Below are 18,706 nucleotides of genomic sequence, written 5' to 3'. Positions count from 1 at the left end.
GCTTGCAATGCCAGGGTTGTGGGTTCATTCCCCACGGGGGGACCAGGATGAATATGTATGAACTTTCCAATTTGTAAGTCGCTCTGGATAAGAGCGTCTGCTAAATGACTTAAATGTAATGTAATGTAAATGTATATTGTTGTGAATTGTTAGATACTACTGCTCTGTTGGAGCTAGGAACACAAGCATTTAGCTACATCTGAAATAACATCTGCTAAATATGTGATTGACTAATAAGATAGAATTTGAAAAGGTATTGAAAACAGCCAATAATTTTGACCCCATCTTTTTATATATATTTTACTTGTTAAACAAAATACATTTTCTGAGCAATTGTATTAGAATAAAATAATTACATTTCCCTGTTTTTTTCCCACCGACAATATAGCTCAGTATTTGCATTTATTTTATCCAGTCTTTTTTGTGCATCTTTATCAAGGGTGCCAATAATTCTGGACCTGACTAAGTTCTGTCAAATGCAATCACTGTATGGAAATAATTACTATAACAGGAGAGACATAGAAGAGGGATGGGGAATGAAAATAGGAAAATGGCAAATACAGAGAGCGGCACAGATAATGGGAAGGGGGGAAATGGAAGAGACAGAGGGACATGAAAAGGGGGAGCAGACTAGACTATATAATACAATCAGCCTGTCTAGCAGGGAAATAACTACCACTGAATAGGCCTGTCGTTGTGTAACGTTATCTCGCGAGGACCAATGTACTGCATACTCAGCCACGAGGCCCCTTCTAAAGCACTCTGAACACTAACACCGTCTAGCTTTACAATAACACGCTCAACATCAGTATCGGGAATGTGTAAGAGGTAGTAATCTCAGTGAATTCATTTGCCTGTGAAATTAGTTTTGATTGAACAAGGACAAAGTGATACAAGTACCAATATCGCCTCAGGCCAGTTATACATTCAGCAAATGTATAGTACCATCACTGTTCTCACTGTAGTAGAAATGTAAAAACTGTACAGATGTATTGTACTGAAGCTAGTTCTTACATACACTCATGCTCTAAATTAAAATGTTTCATTGGTAGCACTGGTGCTTCCAACTTAAACATGATAAAAGCACAACAAAATTTTGGAGAAACAGAAAATAAGATTTGTGAATATAACATTCCAGTTTGGAGTCCTGTACATACACTGAGTATACCAAACTGTAGGAACACCTTCCTAATATTGAGTTGCACCCCACTTTGCCCTCGGGAACAGCCTCAATGCGTCTGCGCATGGACTTTACAGTACAAGGTGTCGGAAACGTTCCACAGGGATGCTGGTCCACGTTGACTCCCTTAATTCCCACAGTTGTCAGGTTGGCTGGATGTCCTTTGGGTGGTGGACCATTCTTGATACACACAAGAAACTGTTGAGAGTAAAAAAACTCAGCAGTGTTGTCGTTCTTGACACTCAAACCGGTGCGCCTTGCACCTACTACCATACCACGTTCAAAGGCACTTAAATATTTTGTCTTGCCCATTCACCTTCTGAATGGCACACATACATAATGTCTCAAGGCATAAAAATCCTTCCTTAACCTGTCTCCTCCCCTTCATCTGCACTGGCTGAAGTGAATTTAACAGATGACTTCAATAAGGGAATGTAGCTTTCGCCTGGATTCACCTAGTCACTCTTTCATAAAAAGAGACAATGTTTTGTACACTCAGTGCACACTTATCTTGCTACTGTGGTATCAAAGACTTGCTCAACACTTTTTGTATAGTAAGCAGTGCTCAACCATAGATAACCTCTGCTGTGTGTTGATATGTAATGGAGTAGACTAGAGGCTGATCCACAGGCTTAGTTCCACGGCAGCATGACAGACCTCCACAAAACACAATGACAGCCTTGTTTTCTCTCCTCAGTGAGATATGGAGTGAAGGCCATCTTCTGTCTAAGCCTCTGCTTATTGATCGGCCCTGGGAGGACAGAATAGGATTGAGGTGTGTGTGTGGTTGGAGTTTGGAGGGGGAGGCTACTGAGGGCTGGAAGGTCATTCTTCACATCTCTTGAGCTATGACTTAACCAAATGTCCATGCATGGCACACACTGCCAACACTGCTCTAACATGTGGCCTGACTTGTCAGTCTGACAGTGATACTTATGCTGTTGTGGAAACTAGGGCTGTTGGGGTGATCGTAATACCACCACACTGGCAGTCATGAGTCATGACCGCAGTCAAATTCCACTTGACCATTGAGTGACGTAATCTCCTCTTATGCACCCTGGACATGCGTTCAGTACCCAATCGCTAACTACTGTCAGGTTGCTAATGGCCTGGCACTCAGGGCTCTATTGTCCCTCTAACAATTCTGCATGCAAATGAAATCCAAAATCACAACAAACACAAAACAGTACGGTGCTTTTAAAACTCACCTCACTGCGATTGATCAATTTGAATGAAGAGGTTCAACAACAGGTTGAAACTGGGTCGAAAATATGGTCATTGTGGATGTTGTTTCAAAGCCAAACATAACGAAATGGACAACACTTTCGAAGGTGATTCATTCAAAACACCCGTAAGCATATGAGCTTATGCATTCGCATAGGCCTATATAGACCAAAATGATGTGGACACCTGCTCGTCGACCATCTCATTCCAAACTCATGGGCATTAGTATGGAGTTGGTCCCCCTTTTGCTGCTATAACAGCCTCCACTCTTCTGGGAAGGCTTTCCACTAGATGTTGGAACATTGCTGCTGGGACTTGCTTCCATTCACCACAAGAGCAGTAATGAGGTCGGGCACTGATGTTGGGCGATTAGCACTGGCTCGCAGTCAGCGTTCCAATTCATCCCGAAGGTGTTCGATGGGGTTGAGGTCAGGGCTCTGCGCAGGCCAGTCAAGTTCTTCCACACCAATCTCAACAAACCATTGCTGTTTGGACCTTGCTTTGTTTTAGGTGCATTGTCATGCTGGAACAGGAAAGGGGCTTCCCCAAACTGTTGCCACAGTTGGAATCACAGAATAGTCTAGAATATCATTGTATGCTGTAGGATTAAAATTTCCCTTCACTAGAACTAAGGGTCCTAGCCCGAACTGTGAAAAACAGCCCCAGATCATTATTCCTCCTCCACCAAATTTTACAGTTGGCACTATGCATTCGGGCAGGTAGCGTTCTCCTGGCATCCGCCAAACCCAGATTCATCCGTCAGACTTCCAGATGGTGAAGCGTGTTACACCACTCCAACTGACGCTTGGCATTGCGCATTGTGGTCTTAGGCTTGTGTGCGGCTGCTCGGCCATGGAATCCCARTTCATAAAGCTCCCGATGAACAGTTATTGTGTTGACGTTGCTTCCAGAGACTGTTTGGAACTCGGTAGTGAGTGTTGCTCGTACAGTCATTTCCATGACAATAACCGGCTGACAAAATGTTAATGACCACCACACCCCTAGTGGAAACCCAAATACCTTTCCTGGAAGACTGAGGTGATCTGGAAGTGAACAAGTCCATGCCAGACTGCTTGGATGACATAATTGTTTGTTTGACTAAGTGTGTGTGTGCACTGCCCCCTTCATTTATTTTACCCCACATTCTCCTGTCTGCTGGACTGTCATTAGGTGGATTGTTCTGTATTGTCAGTTATGATACTGGCAGCTCTATCTATACTGATTAGCTTTTGGAACAGGCTGTTTTCATGGTCAGAGAATAGTCAGGGGTGCTTGTTTCTTTGGGTTCAACATTACCGTTGACACACAAAAAAATCGAACTTTAAAATGTCACCTAAGCTAAGATTAGTTGTGCACCTGCTGTAGTGTTCTGTTCTTGATCTCTCCGTGTGTGTGTGTGTGTGTGTGTGTGTGTGTGTGTGTGAGTGAGTGAGTGAATTGACTGAATCATGTGATATCAAGAACACCTGCTAACATGAAACCAACAGGATGTTTATCCCTACTCCTTTCAATTATCTTATGGAGCGCACATGCAGTACCAGTCAAACTGTGGACACCTATTCATTCCAGGGTTTTTCTTTATTTTTACTATTTTCACCATTGTAGAATAGTAGTGAAGACCTCAAAACTATTAAATCACACATAGAATCAAGTAGTAACCGAAAAAGTGTTAAACAAATCAAAATATATTTTATATTTGAGATTCTTCAAAGTAGCCACCCTTTGCCTTGATGACAGCGTCGCACACTCTGCATTCTCTCAACCAGATCATGAGGTAGTCACATGGAATGCATTTCAATTAACAGGTGTGCCTTGTTAAAAGTTAATTTGTAGAATTTCTTTCCTTCTTAATGTGTTTGAGCCAATCAGTTGTGTTGTGACAAGGTAGTGGTGGTATACAGAATATAGCCCTATTTGGTAAAAGACCAAGTCCATATTATGGCAAGAACAGTTAAAATAGGCAAAGAGAAATTGACAGTCCATCATTACTTTAAGACATGAAGGTCATTAGAGTTACAAGTTCATCTCAGGATAAGTTCATTAGAGTTACCAGCCTCAGAAATTGCACCCCAAATAAATGCTTCACAAGTAACAGACACATCTCAACATCAACTGTTCAGAGGAGAGTGTGTGAATCAGGCTTTCATGGTCGAATTGCTGCAAAGAAACCACTACTAAAGGACACCAATAAGAAGAGACTTGGTTGGGCCAAGAAACACGTGCAATGGACATTAAACCGGTGGAAATCTGTCCTTTGGTCTGATTTTTGGTTCCAACCGCCGTGTCTTTGTGAGACGCAGAGTAGATGAACGGATGATCTCCGCATGTGTGTTTCCCACCGTGAAGAATGGAGGAGTAGGTGTGATAGTGTGGGGGTGCTTTGCTGGTGACACTGGTTTATTTAGAATTAAAGGCACACTTAACCATTATGGCTACCACAGCCTTCTGCAGCGATACGCCATCCCGTCTTGTTTGCACTTAGTGGGACTATCATTTGTTTTTCAGCAGGACAATGACCCAACACACCTCCAAGCTGTGTAAGGGCTATTTGACCAAGAAGGAGCGTGATGGAGTGCTGCATCAGATGACCTGGCCTTTACAATCACCTGACCTCAACTCAATTGAGATGGTTTGGGATGAGTTGGACCGCAGAGTGAAAAGCAGCCAACAAGTGCTCAGCATATGAGGGTACTCCTTCAAGACTGGTCGACAGAATGCCAAGAGTGTGCAAAGGGTGGTTACTTTGAAGAATATAAAATATACATTATATTTTAATTTGTTTAACACTTTTTTGGTTACTACATGATTCCATGTGTTGTTTCCTAGTTTTGATGTCTTCACTATTATTCTACAATGTAGAAAATAGTAAAAATAAAGAAAAACCCTGAAATGAGTATGTGTTTCCAAACATTTGACTGGTACAGTGTATGTTCACTGACACATGCTGCACATACTGTACAGCATGCACACTCTATCAAAGCTTGTGCTCACTCAGCATGCATTACATATGTTTGTGTACACATACACACAATCACACACAGTCCAAAGTTAGCCCAAAGTTGGTTGAATGAGTGGGATTTTTCATGTGTGGTATTAGACCAGGTATATGATCTGCAGTGGGGACAGGCTTTAACATGGGGGTCACCTATACTGAACAAAATATAAGCGCAACATACAACAATTTCAACGATTTTACTGAGTTCTTGTAAGGAAATCAGTCGATTGAAATGCATTCATTAGGCTCTAATCTATGGATTTCCCGGTCTCAGATGATCCCGCAGGTAAATAAGCCGGATGTGGAGGTCCTGGGCTGGTGTGGTTACACGTGGTCTGCAGTTTTGAGGACGTTTGGACGTACTGCCAAAATCTTTAAAACGATGTTGGATGTGGCTTATGCCAGAGAAAGGAACATTACATTATCTGGCAACAGTTCTTGTGGACATTCCTGCAGTCAGCATGCCAATTGCACTTTCCCTCAACTTGAGACATCTGTGGCGTTGTGTGACAAAACTGCACATTTCACAGTGGCCTTTTATTGTCCCCAGCACAAGGTGCACCTGTGTAATGATCATGCGGTTTTTATCAGCTTCTTGATATGCCACACAGGTCAGGTGGATGGATTATCTTGGCAAAGGAGAAATGGTCACTAATCAAATCAAATCAAGTTTATTTTATATAGCCCTTCGTACATCAGCTAATATCTCGAAGTGCTGTACAGAAACCCAGCCTAAAACCCCAAACAGCAAGCAATGCAGGTGTAGAAGCACGGTGGCTAGGAAAAACTCCCTAGAAAGGCAATAACGCTAGGAAGAAACTAGAGAGGAACCAGGCTATGAGGGGTGGCCAGTCCTCTTCTAGCTGTGCCGGGTGGAGATTATAACAGAACATGCAAGATGTTCAAAATGTTCATAAGTGACAGCATGGTTCAAATAATAATCATGAATAATTTTCAGTTGGCTTTTCATAGCCGATCATTAAGAGTTGAAAAAGCAGGTCTGGGACAGGTAGGGTTCCATAACGCAGGCAGAACAGCTGAAGAACAGCTGAAACTGGAGCTGAAACTGGAATAAGCAGCAAGGCCAGGCGGACTGGGGACAGCAGGAGTTCAGCAGCCCGTCTGGTGTTCAACCTTCAAAGTTCTCTCACGTCACCCCGCTCCTTCCGCTCCCTCACTGCTTTCCAGTTTGAAGCTCGCATCCGCTACAAGACCATGGTGCTTGCCTACGGAGCTGTGAGGGGAACGGCACCTCAGTACTTTCAGGCTCTGATCAGGCCTACACCCAAACTAGGGCACTGCGTTCATTCACCTCTGGCCTGCTCGCCCCCTACCACTGAGGAAGTACAGTTCCGCGCGCCCAGTCAAAACTGTTCGCTGCTCTGGCCCCCAATGGTGGATACAAACTCCTCACGACGCAGGACAGCGGAGTCAATCACCACCTTCCGGAGACACCTGAACCCCCACCTCTTAAGGAATACCTAGGATAGGATAAAGTAATCTTCTGACCCCCCCCCCCCCCCTTAAAAGATTTAGATGCACTATTGTAAAGTGGCTGTTCCACTGGATGTCATAAGGTGAATGCACCAATTTTGTAAGTTCGCTCTGGAATAAGAGCGTCTGCTAAATGACTTTAAATGTAAATGTAAATGTAAATCATGCCCGGTTTGCCGTGACGTATGGTCCTAGGCTCAGGTCCTCCGAGAGAGAGAAAAGAAAGAGAGAAGGAGAGAATATAGAGAGCCAAGATTTTCAAAATGTTCATAAATGACAAGCATGGTCAAATAATAATCAGGAATAAATATCAGTTGGCTTTTCATAGCCGATCATTAAGAGTTTGAAACAGCATAGGTCTGGGACAGGTAGTTGGTTGTCCATACCGCAGGCAGAACAGCTGAAACATGGAATAGCAGCAAGGCCAGGCGGTACTGGGGACAGCAAGGAGTCATCATGCCCGGTTTGCGTGACGTATGGTCCTAGGGCTCAGGTTCTCCGAGGAGAGAGAAAGACAGAGAGAATTAGAGAGAGCATACTTAAATTCACACAGGACCTGGATAAGATAGGAGAAGTACTCCAGGTAATAACCAACTGACCTAGCCCCCGACACATAAACTACTGCAGCATAAATACTGGAGGCTGAGACAGGAGGGGTCAGGAGACACTGTGGCCCCATCAGAAGAAACCCGCGACAGGGCCAAACAGGAAGGATATAACCCCACCCACTTTGCCAAAGCACAGCCCCACACCACTAGAGGGATATCTTCAACCACCAACTTACAATCCTGAGACAGGCCGAGTATTAGCCCACAAAGATCTCCACCACAGCACAAACCAAGGGGGGGCGCCAACGCAGACAGGAAGATCACGTCAGTAACTCAACCCCCTCAAGTGACGCACCCCTCCCAGGGACGGCATGAAAAGAGCACCAGTAAGCCAGTGACTCAGCCCCTGTAATAGGGCTACTAATAGGGATGTAAACACATGTATGCACATTTGAGAGAAATACACTTTTGCGCGTATGGAACATTTCTGCAATCTTTTATTTCGGCTTATAAAACATTGGACCAACACTTCACATGTTGCGTTTTATTTTTCCCCAGTATATTTTCACACTCCATTCTGCTAGAGTGTGTGGAAATGTGTTGCTCTTCACAAGTACAGAAGACAGTCAGGATGTAGGTCCTAGAGAACTACTTGAAAGCCCAGGAGAACTAATCCTCTTTTTGAATAGATAGCCCTCTCACCAGATGAACCCCCCCCCCCCCCCCCCCCCCCCGACCAAACACCTCAGTGCTTGTCAGACAATTGTACTTAAGGTCTTAATACTGAAGGCCATGTAACCTAATCTCTACCTACCTATCCTTTCTAGACATATCAATGATTTTCCTTCCAAATTCACACAATCACACAATCTTTTCCTAACCCACGCAGTCTCTTCTTTCATCTTGGCCAGTCTCTGCTTTTACATAATTTCGCAGAGAGAAATGATGATATATCCCCTTTAAGATATATCCTATTACAAGGGGTTGTTGCAGCATTCCAAGTATAGGATTAGAACTGGAGATGTTTAGCAGACAAAGCACTGGTAGACTTGTGTGTGTGATGTGATGGACGTGTATGACTAGCAGCCTGGGTGCTCGTCATCTCATRGCAGCCAGTCCATTCCATCCCCCTCCTCCTGACATTTCAGCTGCAGCAGGTCAGAGAGCAGCAAGACCCAGCCTCAGCCTGCCTGCCTGCCTCCACTAGATTAGGCCAGTTATATAACTCTCATTACAGCAGTTTAAAAATAACACAGAACAAAACCCAAGCTGAATCACACACTCATTTACTGTCCGTGTGTCTCTACACACACATACCATGCACTAGGGCCGGGACGATACCAGTACTGCAATACTCGCAGTACCGTGGCAAGGAAACAAAACACAAAGAAGATTTAAGTTCTTTAGGAAAACAGCCTTAATGTTGGAAACAAACATTATTATGTTGTCATCCAGTCACATATATTTATTTTCCAAGCAATAGCACATAATATTTTACATTCAGACGGTTTTTAATATACCAAGATTAGTCTGGTTTGTGTGTTCATTTTTGCCATGGAATAAATATCACAATACTGGTATCGTCACAGCCATACCATACACATGATGAACCATACACTCACACACAGACACTTCTATTTCCTTTCCCTGTTTCTCTCACACACAGACACACACAGATGCACAGTGGGTTTACTAGGAGGGATTAGTGGTTTATTGGGAGTTGTGTTGGAAAAAGATGTAGTTATTTTCAGCAAATTCATTTGTACACCCTTACACACTTCCCATGCTGGTTGCTTCTGTCATCCTGGGCTAAGTTTAGGATATACAGTATTTTAACCGTCTATACAAATACCTAGTCAATGCTTGTAAAATGCTGAGCTACATGGAACAATTATGGACTATAGTCCTCTTTGACTGTCCCTACTGTATACAGAATACATTGAGTACAATATGTTAAAGGTAGTTAAAATGGAGAGGGCGCACCTCGCCTGCTGACATTGTTATTCCTCAGAGAAGTAAAGCCTGTAAACTGACCCGGCACAAAGACCTCCTATAGTCAGCAATACCACTGAGACCACTAGACTGCTGAGTGGGGCTCTCTGGATCCAAGGCACAACATAGCCCATCCTTTCACTTCTATGTAAAGAAGGCATTGCAAATTAAGCTATCCAGAGGAGGGTTAGGCGATATATCGTGTATACCGGTATGGATCCAGGTATTTCGATACAGTGCTAAATAAATGCAAAGTTCTACAAATTGGACTACTTCACTGTTGTTTTTTTGTCCTAGATTGGGTGAGTATAAAACCATCAGAACGAAGAAAGCCAAATATAATCACTTAGAATTAATTTGTTGCCATTCTAGGGTCATTCACAACTTATAAAACATTAACTTAATATTCAGAAACTTAAAATACTATGAAATACCACCATACTGTCAAACATTTTAAAAATATTGTGGTATGATATTTGGTCCATATCGCCCAGCCCTAATCCAGAGTTGAGTTACATAGATGATGCAGTTGTAGAATTTCTTAATAACCCCCATCCCACTCCCACCCTGTATTGTCCTTCTAACTGTGTGTTTCATCCTTCAAATTAAACAAACAATACTCAAACAGAGCCTGGTCTGTTCTATGAAGTCTGATTGTATATTCATTATTGTGGTCTAGTGACTGTGAGACACTGACACAGGCTTTCATTACCCAGAGGACTTCATTACCGTAGTGTGCTGCTGCCTTCCCAAAGGAGTCACGGGCAGGGTGTTAAGATCACGTGTTTATCAGAGCCACCCAAATCACAGACCGCACACATACAGACAGAGAGAGAGACCGAGATGCAGCATGTCATTGTTGCCTCTAAACCACTAACTGAATTAGGCTGGGACAGTTAAGAGTTGCATTCTAATCGATGGCTGTCTAATCGATGGCTGCAGTCTAAACATACAAGCAGATTTATCTCTTCGCCTCCATCTCTGTGTCCTTTCTAGAGGTTCCAGTTTTAACTGCATACTCTMTCTTCTGTTTGCCGAGCAACATGACAATATGCAGAATGTACTATGTAAACAGTGTTGGTATTGTGAAACACCAATAAACTGTTGAGTTAACATCCTCTGTCACCTCTATTTCCTTCCAGGACCGGGGAAGCTCCATGGGCAAGCTGGAGCCCATCTCCCCCGTCAGCCCGGCCCAGATGGACCACGATCTGGACCTGGTGCCAGCCCGCTTCTCCAAGGAGGAGCTCATCCAGAACATGGACCGTGTTGACCGGGAGATCACCATGGTGGAGCAGCAGATTTGCAAGCTTCGCAAGAAACAGGTACAGGTACCGTACAACCATGGGCTATATTGTAGGTCCTGTTCTCTCCGGTTTGTTTGGTGCTTGACGCTGTTTGTCATTATGCGACTGTGCTTAGTTGACTGTTTTTCAATTTGATGCAATCTATATGCTTTATCTTTTAAGGATGACCCAAATGTGTCATTACTTCTCATTGAGCCTGAATGTTTCTGTGAAAGTATGTGGCCTGCACTGTTTCTACCGTCAGCTTGTTCTCTAGTATCCCTCTCATTGCCTGTCTTCAGTGGATCTTCACACAGTAAAGCCTTTAGACCAGACATGGCTGTATTGCTGTAATTATTGTATTGAGTTACTGTAGTTAGGGCTCACACAGCCTGCCACAGTGCTCTGCTTCTAGGCAGCTGCGTTCTCTTCTGCTTTTCCTTCCTCTCTCCTTCTTTTAGGAGAAAAGTAGGTTAAAAATATATAAAGCCATAAATAACAGCTTCCCCCGGGGGAAAGGAGGATTATAATGGAAGTTTTGTGACTGTTAAATCACTCATATTTCTTCCTCGCGGCCTTCCTCTTGGCCGCCTGCCACGTCATGTTTTATAGAAGAGCTCTATGGTGCAGCTCTCCCCCCTCAAGTCTCTCCTTTGGCTGGCACTCAAAATGCTGCTTCGTAAATCTAAGCCACCTGTAAACCATGGCACGGTCCACTGTGGGAGGTGTAGGGGGGTGGGGTAGAGGAGGGATGTTGGGGGGGTGGGGTAGAGGAGGGATGGGGGGGGTTAGTGACGAAGCCTAGTGAATGATTGAAAGAGTACGCTCTGCTACCTAGAAAAATAAGTCAAGCCCCCTCCCTATCCCTTCCCTCAACACACACTATGCTTTTTATGGATGTTTTTATTTTTWATTTTATTTTTTTACAMRGCAACCACCCCTCCCCCCGCCTTAACGCTTTCCTCTCTTCAGCTCTCTCCAAGCATTAAAACATCTGGAGCAATTAAGTGGTGTGGTAAAACTTTATTTAAAGAGTTCTGGCAGAGAGTGGGGGCTGGGACTCCGGTTACAGCCAGCCCGTGTTCTCAGCCAGGCTCAGGACAGTTGGTTTATTTTATTTTACTCTGCCGTGGGTTTGGAAGGGGGAGGTTCTGGGAATGTGTGCGTTTTCCTCCCCAGCTGCTTATCCATCCCGATTGGGGCCCAGGATGATCCTGAGGGCCCAGGGCCAGCTCTCTCTCTCCCCCTGCTGAGGCCCTGGCCCAGGCCTTTTTCTGGGGGAGGGGAGGGGCGAAGGAGACTGGCTCTACTGTAGATCACCTCSCTGCAGAGCATGCAGTAGCACATTGACAAGGAGCCCTAGCCCCCAGAGAAGCAGCTTCACTAAAACCTCTGACTGTACCACTCACATCTGCAGCCCTGCTGCCACAGACGACCAGCACTGCCCCTAGTCTGTTTAAACTGCTGTTCTTATTATTCCTACTTACCTATCCTGTTTATTGGATCATACCACTTTTGAAATGTTACTTGAAGTTGTAATAAACCCAGATTATGTCAGTTATTACAGATCTAAGATTCTGGTTGTGCTGTGAGGAGGCCATAATGTCCCCACTAAATACACGTCACGGATGTAATGGATCAGTTCAGTGGATGCTGCTTGCCATTGCTTTGGCTATAGGCTCTGTCCTGTGGCCTGTTCTCCTGTTTTTAATCCCTCATAAAAAGCCACCAAGATATTGCCCAGGYAGTTGGAAAAGCAAGGCTTTCCAGTACAGGATGGGTGTTGTGTTGGCCGACAAAGGGAAAATGGCGTATCCTCTTGACCTAAGAGATACTTTGTCTCCTCAGTCCTACTCTCTCTCCTCTCTGGCATGTTACACCATGTTGTGGTAACCCTTTGGTTAACTGGACCCATGGGACTTAATAGCTATTACAGCTAGTAGGACAGTTAGGTTCATCACTGCTGGAGATGATGAGTAGCGCGCGGGGGGGGGGGGCTACACACACACACACACACACACACACACTTCCCTAGTAACCTGTCTCCACAGAAACAGAGAAGCACAAGGGTGCTGCAGGATCAGGGATTTCTCCTTTGTTCACAGCTTGCGATAACCTTTATCTGTCATCTTTCTCTTGCATATTCTTCTCTCCCAACCTGAGTCAAAGGGACATCTTGTCTACACACTGTGTTCACCAGTAATCCTGAGTGTTTGTGTTTGTGACCTGCAGCAACAGCTGGAGGAGGAGGCAGCGAAGCCCCAGGAGCCGGAGCGGTCTATGATCTCCCCCCCGCCCAGCGAGGCCAAGCACCGCAGCCTGGTGCAGATCATCTATGACGAGAACAGGGTCAGTAACATCACACACACGCTAGGGATGGGCACGGTTATTCAAATATTTGAATATCCGAACGGATGCTAGTATTCAATCACTTGGAGAGTATACAGTCTTTGTCTCAAATGGAATACAATTATCTATGTGACATTGTTACATAGCCTACAAGGATAAACCATTACATTCAACATTTCTATATAACAACAGTTTAATGACAGTTTGTATGAGTGCGCCCCATTAAAAAGATTCACCGGCAGCCTACACTCGTTTCACACGTGTAGCTTGTTGTTGTTGTCAGTCAATCAAAGCGCTGCTGCATTCAGAGGCTCCATGTGTAGCAAGTGAAGAGGGAGATTTCTAATCAATACAAAATGGAATTACAATTACAGAATTAAGTTGGCTAAATGAGAAGGAGTAGACTAAAATAATCAACCAAGAGGTAGGATGTTTCATAAGAATGGAGTTGTTGTAGACATTAGACGGGGAGCAGAGCAAAAAAGCCTCAATTAGCCTTGCTACTTTAGCTAGCAGCTGGCTAACTTAGCTGGCTACTGTAGCTAGCTGGCTACTTTACAATTATTTGATGCAGTCAAGACGAGCACTATCAGGTGGCTTGATAGATAACCTATGGCAGCAACAAGTTTGTCTAAATACTCTCTCTCTCTCTCGCACTCTTTTTTTTTTCTCTCTCTCTGCCACACATAGACTGTCACACACACCGGCCCCTGGCCCTGGCCCTGTCACGCCCCTCCCCCACCGTTCTTCTGAAACAGAGTGCAGCACACAGTCTCTCTCGAGCAAGTCTCCATTGAAGTTTCTTAAAAAATATAATGACATTATTAGAATACTGAAATCATTTCAAATGCCCCAACACACACTGCTCTCTCTCTGTGTAAATATGTGTGTCTCAATCAGTGCTCAGCCTGTAATGGCTGTAGTCAGTGTTCATTCCTAAATCACCTCACAGGTTGGTCAACGTTAGAATACATGTATTGACCGCATTATGTGAGCTAGCTATACCCCCTGGTTCATCATGATCCTAGTTGATGGGGTGGTAGTGATGTAAGATAATGAGCAAAACCATTCCAAAAACAGACTTCCTTTGAATGAATGTTTCTGTATGACTGAAATAGTGTTTGTTTTTTTGGACTCCATACAGTGTTATTGGGTTCACAGAAATTGCTTGATTGTAAGTGTTGAGAATGAGACTGAAGGAAGGAAGACTGGGAGCATCTGGATGAGGTGCAGAGGACGTCGGTCTGACAGCTCTTTGATGATGAAAAACGAATATGGTAGACTGTCACTCTGCTTCCCCTCAGACATTGGATTCATGCTGTTTTAGAACTTATTTAGCTAGTTGGTCCTATTGAGGGCTGAATGGAATTTGTATTCGGCGCATTCTACCATGACAATGATTGTGAAGAGATTAATGTGTGAGCTCTGTCGTTGCTGTTACTTGGCTTGTTATCTTCAACAGCCCAATAGAGAGTGGGAGTCAATAGAGAGTGGGAGTCAATAGAGAGTGGGAGTCAATAGAGAGTGGGAGTCAATAGAGAGTGGGAGTCAATAGAGAGTGGGAGTCAATAGAGAGTGGGAGTCAATAGAGAGTGGGAGTCAATAGAGAGTGGGAAAGTATCAAAAGGTATTAACCCATTAGCCTCCCACTCTTAATATGGCAAGACCAGACAAAATCCTTCAGTCCGAGTGTGTTTAACCCTAACCCATTGCTGACCTTTAGTGTGAGCAGGTTACTCACACCCTCAGACAGAACCCCTCCCCCCCACACACACACACACACACCTTACTCATGTTTCTCTACTACAGTAACATTAGTCTGGCAGCAATCCAAATACATTTTTTTAAATTAGGTCAACATTTTTACGTTTCCAATTTTAGAACGCAAGGATTTCATAGAAATCTAGGTCAATCAAAACAGATTGAGTAGGATATTATCTAGTTGTAGTTAATAATGCATTCATTTCCAATACTCTTAGTCCACCTAGTGGTAAGCACTGTTCCTTGCATACGGATACACAAAACTGTATAAACATGTTTGTGTAGATTGCAATGGTATATAAGGAGTCTTTTCCCACTCATTATGCCGACCACAGATGGTCCCCTGTATGTGTAAGGGGCAGGACCTCTGTACATTTCCTTGCCGGGCCGGGTCAGAATCATCTTAAGGAAGGTCAACTCTTGAAGTAAAGTAATATTCTATAATAGAAACAATTGAATGGTCTAAAAGAGACCTGTTGACCGACAATAGTACTGTATACCTTTCACCCCATATACTTACCAGCTCAGAGCTGAGTAATGATGGCACCACTGAATCCATGCAGAAGGAGTGATGATCTCAAAGCCTGGAAGTGTCAGGATGACTCATCCAATGTCCCTGAACTCTGGAACACTTTCCACTCCACTGAGTGCTGCTGAGCCCCACCTCCACCACACTAGGAATTGCCAGGGACCTCACGATACAATATTGTCACCATTCTTCGGTGTCGATACGATGTGTATTGCGATTCTCTTATTGTATTGTGATTTTACACTGCACTTTTATTGCAATTTGATGTTTCAAACATCTGCTGTCGTGAGATGAGAGAGCGTGAGAAAATGAGTTTATATCAGTCATGGAAATAAATGGGCTTAAATCATGTTGTCTCGCTATTTAAAAAGAAGATGGAGAACAAGCTATAGGATGAAAAATACCAGAGTTTTGACGCAGGTACAGCAGACTAGCGCCAGCTAACGCTACCTACCTACCAACAAAACACATAGATACTTGGAGTCAAAGTATCGATCTATAATATAGTCACAAATAATATAGCAATATAGTGTTACACTTAGCAATACACTTACAATCAAGCAATTTCTGTAGTGTTTTTTTACCCCCCTATCACTACTAACACTGAGTGCTGCAGATCACCACCACCACACTGGTCTCTGTCTCTCGTTTGTTTGTCTGTTTGCATATCATATAAAGGCTCAGTCAGACACACCAATAGCATTTACCTGCCCAGAGTACTTAGGATCTCTGAACAGAGGTAGAATCGTGCATCAGACAACAGTTCACTAGACGAACGGGGAGATCCACATTCGGTGCAACCTGTGTGATCCTTAAGTATATGTGAAGAAGGCAAGGCATGGGTGTTGGTGTTTGTCTTGGATACGTGTGTGTGTTTCAGCACCTGGCTGTAATGACTCCAGTCTCAGCAGAAGCGTTCCTCTGTCAGGCCTGGTGTCATCTGTCTCTGTGGGCTTAGTGTCACCTCGTCTCTCAGCGACAGGGATACAGCCACAGGCCTTTGTCAACGCCATAGGCGACACCACTCAAGTTCACCATCTCATATTAGAAAATGGCTGCCTTGGACACAAATACAAGAGAGACAACCGTGAGTCACTGGAACTGCACTATCCCAGTCCCACTATCCCAGGTACAGAGAGATCTCTCAATTCACTGCACCTTCTGCTTGTGCCAATATTAAACCCTCTCATTTTAATTACGTATTTCTTATGATGTAGCCCATATTTCCTTTTTCTATGGACTGGAAATGCTTCTGTGAGCGAAGAGCAGCTGTTAGTTTTCTGCTCCAGTTACAGTACTCCTGTCTAAGCACTAGGGGGCATCTGAGTTGGTCCAGCCTCACTCACAATCACTGGCTGCCAATTTAATCTCAGGTGTGACTGGCTGAGATGGATTGGAGGAGGAACCGTAGTGTGTCAAAGCTCCATGTTGATCAACAGTGTTGTCATTGCACCGTCAGAATTTAGCGTACACATGTATTCCCTTCTCTTTGTTGCCAATGTCATTGAGTCTTTGATATGTCCTTAGTCTTGCAGATTTATATCAGTACAATATGAGAATGAAGGTGTCACTAAGGAGAATCTATCGGATCAATGAACCAGAGAGAAAGGTACAGAGGAGAGGGAGAGGGAGCGAGTGCGTGTGGCATGGGCATGGCTAAATATAAATGTATAGAGCTCAACTAGAGTAGAGATCATCTGTGATAGAGGCACAGCGATGTGGGTGAGCTTCCCTCTCTCTCTTCTCACTCTACATTTGACATTTCAGTCATTTAGCAGACACTTTTCCAGAGTGACTTACAGACGCAATTGGGGTTAAGTGGGCAGTGGGCACAGTGACAGATGTTTCACCTAGTCGGCTCTGTGATTCGAACAAGCAAACTTTTGGTTACTTGCACAATGCTCTTAACCACAAGGCTACCTGCTGCCTCGCTCACTCACTCAGTCTGAGACCACAACCTAAGCACACTAGGAGGTGAGATCTTTCTCTCTGTTTTGTCAGATGTCCCTTATTGGAGAAGCACTGCAGCCATACAGTCTCACTCGCTCTTTCTCACGCTCCCTCTCCTGCGTGCTCTCGCTCTACCCTTCTCTCTCTCCTGGAATCTGTGCTCGGGGAGGTGAGTAATCTTTTATCCAGGAGAGGAGAAACGAGAGGGAGCTGAGGCGAGGTGCTGCCTTGTGTTAAAAGCTCTAATAATAGTTGCTGCATCCAGAGTGCCCATCCAAACGTCAGTGATTGAGTGAGCAGGCTGCTGCGTTGCCTTGGTGATGGGAGACGTGAGGCTTTGTTGTTGACATGTGCTGAATGTGTTGTGTGTGTTGTGTCTCCTCAGAAAAAGGCAGAGGAAGCGCACAGGATTCTGGAAGGACTGGGACCCCGAGTAGAACTGGTGAGTCTCTGCTGTTTTCTCACCTCTTAATGGTCACCTGAATAAAACATTTTGCAACATCACATTTTTGCATTATTTGACCCTGGGGAGGAGGGATAAGTAACGGAGGAGGATGAGGAGGAGTTTGTCTGAATTCAAAGATGTGTAGCAAGCCCTGGAAAGAGAGCATGATGTGGGTTTAGTTTTCTGTTCGGGAATGAGAGTGAGAGATGGTAAAATAACTGGACCACAGAAACAACTATTTCAGATTCGTTTGACCCATGAAAGCTGTTTGTCATCCATTGTTTTCCTTAACTTTTTTAACTCCCTTGTGTAATGAAATAAAAATGTTTTTGTTTGTTTTGAACCAACTAATTTTACCCAAAGATGGGCCTTTTCCACTTATGAGTCTCTTGAGAACAGTCTTGAGAACAGTCTTGAGAACAGTCTTGAGAACAGTCTTGAGAACAGTCTTGAGAACAGTCTTGAGAACAGTCTTGAGAACAGTCTTGAGAACAGTCTTGAGAACAGTCTTGAGAACAGTCTTGAGAACAGTCTTGAGAACAGTCTTGAGAACAGTCTTGAGAAGGGCTGGATTAGGATGTCATGTCGTCATTCTGCTTACTACTTGTTGTCAGCTTGGCACAGCAGTAACAGTTATATAGTACTATGGACTAACTCAGGGCAATGCCCAAATGAGCCTCACAACAGCCTTTGTTTCACACTTTCTTGCATACATATTAATTAATTTTGTGCGATTGATTAAATGAATGATAGATTCATTAATAAATATAATTTGATGGTTCAGTTGGTTGAGTTATTGATTGATGGTACAAAATCTGAGCCAAATTTTTTGTCAGACCTCGGATATTTGTATAAACCAGTATGATATCACACCATAATTTCTCTGTCAGACTCTGTTCAATCTCAGATATTCAACATGTTGTTGGTAGAATGTAATGGGTGAATGTTGTTAC

The 18,706-nt window shown here is 43.9% G+C and overlaps 1 protein-coding gene across 18 annotated transcripts in view; it reads left to right on the top strand.

Annotated features, from left to right (window-relative positions):
* ncor2 (nuclear receptor corepressor 2) overlaps window positions 1-18,706 on the top strand; it is a 190,275-nt gene that overhangs the window by 98,625 nt on the left and 72,944 nt on the right. For 14 of the 18 annotated variants that reach the window (XM_070446995.1, XM_070446999.1, XM_070446996.1 and 11 more), the window contains exons 5-7: window positions 10,576-10,764; window positions 12,952-13,068; window positions 17,694-17,750. In XM_070446995.1, coding sequence (XP_070303096.1) covers window positions 10,576-10,764; window positions 12,952-13,068; window positions 17,694-17,750 — 363 coding nt within the window. The remainder of the gene's footprint in view (window positions 1-10,575; window positions 10,765-12,951; window positions 13,069-17,693; window positions 17,751-18,706) is intronic. The other 4 variants (XM_070447011.1, XM_070447005.1, XM_070446998.1 and 1 more) reach the window with 1 other exon arrangement.

This window comes from Salvelinus sp. IW2-2015, linkage group LG15 (genome assembly GCF_002910315.2).
Source record: "Salvelinus sp. IW2-2015 linkage group LG15, ASM291031v2, whole genome shotgun sequence".
In the NCBI taxonomy this organism is placed as follows: Eukaryota; Metazoa; Chordata; class Actinopteri; order Salmoniformes; family Salmonidae; genus Salvelinus; species Salvelinus sp. IW2-2015.
Note: the sequence above shows the minus strand (reverse complement) of the source record. Positions and strands in the feature narration are given on the sequence as shown.